General features: G+C 41.6%; 1 protein-coding gene across 1 annotated transcript in view; it reads left to right on the top strand.

The window, feature by feature from the left end:
* LOC107094941 (gastrula zinc finger protein XlCGF57.1-like) overlaps nucleotides 1-2,257 on the top strand; it is a 5,765-nt gene extending 3,508 nt beyond the window's left edge. Inside the window, exon 2 of the mRNA XM_015390860.1 lies at nucleotides 8-2,257. Coding sequence (XP_015246346.1) covers nucleotides 8-1,777 — 1,770 coding nt within the window. The 3' untranslated portion in view covers nucleotides 1,778-2,257. The remainder of the gene's footprint in view (nucleotides 1-7) is intronic.
* The last annotated feature ends 6 nt before the right edge of the window (nucleotides 2,258-2,263 follow it).

A 2,263-nucleotide genomic window follows, 5' to 3' on the forward strand; every position in this document is an offset into this window, starting at 1 on the left:
AGAGCAGGTTGTGCTAAAAGAGGAGACTGAATACATTTTGGTGAATCCTCCTTATGTGCAAAAAAACAACAATGAAAGGAACCCAAACAGGGACCAGCTTATCTCACATGGCTACTCTGAAGAACATCAGGAAGGAAACAGTTCTGAAAACCAAGGAAGAGACGAAGAGCAGAAACAAAATGAGGGGGGCCAGAAAACTGAAGAGCAGAAAGGCACTTCTGACAGTTCAAATCCAAACACACCCAAAATAAGTCACTCAGCGGAGAATGGTTTCTCATGTATGACCTGTGGAAAGATTTATAGTCAAAGATATCGTTTACAACGTCACATAAGAAGTCATACCGGAGAGAAGCCTTTCACATGTACAACCTGTGGAAAGAGTTACATTGACAAGAGTAATTTAATTTATCACAATAAAACTCACACTGATGAGAAGCCTTTCTCATGCTTGACCTGTGGAAAGGGTTACAATAAAAGATCGCTTTTGAAATGCCACATGAGAAGTCACACGGGTGAGAAGCCTTACACGTGTGCGACCTGTGGAAAGGGCTGCAGTACCAAACCGAGTTTAGCTTATCACATGAGAACTCACACAGGTGAGAGGCCTTACACATGTACAACCTGTGGAAAGGGATTTAGTACAAAGACCTGTTTAGTTTATCACACAAGAACGCACACAGGTGAGAAGCTTTTCTCATGTGAGATCTGTAAGAAAACATTTGTAACTAGATTTGAAATAACACGTCATATGAGATCTCACACAGGCGAGAAGCCTTTCTCGTGTACTATCTGTAGTAGAAGTTTCGCTGAAAAATGTGTTTTAATTGATCACATGGCCTTACACACAGGCAAGAAGCCTTTCTCATGTATGACCTGTGGAAAGGGTTTCAGCAGAAAATGCTTTTTAAAACGTCACATGAAAACACATGAGAAGTCTTACACATGTACAATCTGTGGAAAGGGTTACAGTGAAAAGAGTGCTATAATGTATCACATGAGGACTCACACAGGCGATAAGCCTTTTTCGTGTATGACATGTGGAAAAGGTTACAGTAAAGAGTATCTTTTAAATAGTCACATGAGAACTCACACCGGAGAGAAACCATTCACCTGTACAACCTGTGGAAAGAGTTATCGTGTCAAGAAAAGTTTACTTTATCACATAAAAACCCACTCAAGTGAGAAACCTTTTTCATGTGAGACCTGTGAAAAAAGCTTTAGAACTAGATCTGATTTAACACGTCATATGAAAACTCACAAATATGAAAATCTGTACAAGTGTAAAACCTGTGGAAAGGGTTACAGTGACATGGCTAGTTTACTTAATCACATGAGAATTCACACAGACGCGAAGCCTTTCTCGTGTGTGACTTGTGGAAAATGTTACAGTAAAAGGTCTCTATTAAAGTGTCACATAAGAAGTCACACAGGCGAGAAGCCTTGCACATGTACAACCTGTGGAAACACTTACAGAAACAAGGCTAGTTTACTTTATCACATGAGATCTCACACAGGTGAGAAACCTTTCTTATGTGACACCTGTGCAAAAGGCTTTAGATGTAAATCTGATTTAACACGTCATATGAGAACTCACACAGGGGAGAAGCCATTCTCGTGTACTACCTGTAAAAAAAGTTTCACTCGAAGAAGTTCTTTAAATTATCACATGACCACTCACACAGGCAAGCCTTTCTCATGTATGACCTGTGGAAAGTGTTACAGCACAAACTCTCTTTTCAAACGTCACGTGAGAAATCATACAGAGGGAGAGAGATAATTAAGCCACCTTATGTCAAAAATGATTGATGACATATGACCTTATGACCTTATTACCTCCCCCCTTCCGGTCCCATCCCCCACAAATGATTGATGACTTATGACCTCATTAACTTACCCCTCCCCCACAAATGATTTATGACCTTACCCCTCCCCCACAAATGATTTATGACCTCACCCCTCCCCCACAAATGATTTATGACCTCACCCCTCCCCAACAAATGATTTATGACATCACCCCTCCCCCCTTCCAGTCCCATCCCCCACAAATGATTTATGACATCACCCCTCCCCCCCTTCTGGTCCCATCCCCCATCCTTCCGAGCGGAACATCTTTATTATCCGAGACGCCAATTTCTGTATTCCAAGCTTCGAACCACCCCCTTGAAGCTCCCAAGAAATCGGCAATGTATTTATGCAGGGTTCAGCATCCTCCTATAGAAACACTGCATGAAGAATGGTCTTTAGAGGATTCTGGCATGGTTGG

The sequence above is a fragment of the Cyprinodon variegatus genome, unplaced genomic scaffold, assembly GCF_000732505.1.
Source record: "Cyprinodon variegatus isolate N-32 unplaced genomic scaffold, C_variegatus-1.0 Scaffold516, whole genome shotgun sequence".
Lineage (NCBI taxonomy): Eukaryota > Metazoa > Chordata > Actinopteri > Cyprinodontiformes > Cyprinodontidae > Cyprinodon > Cyprinodon variegatus.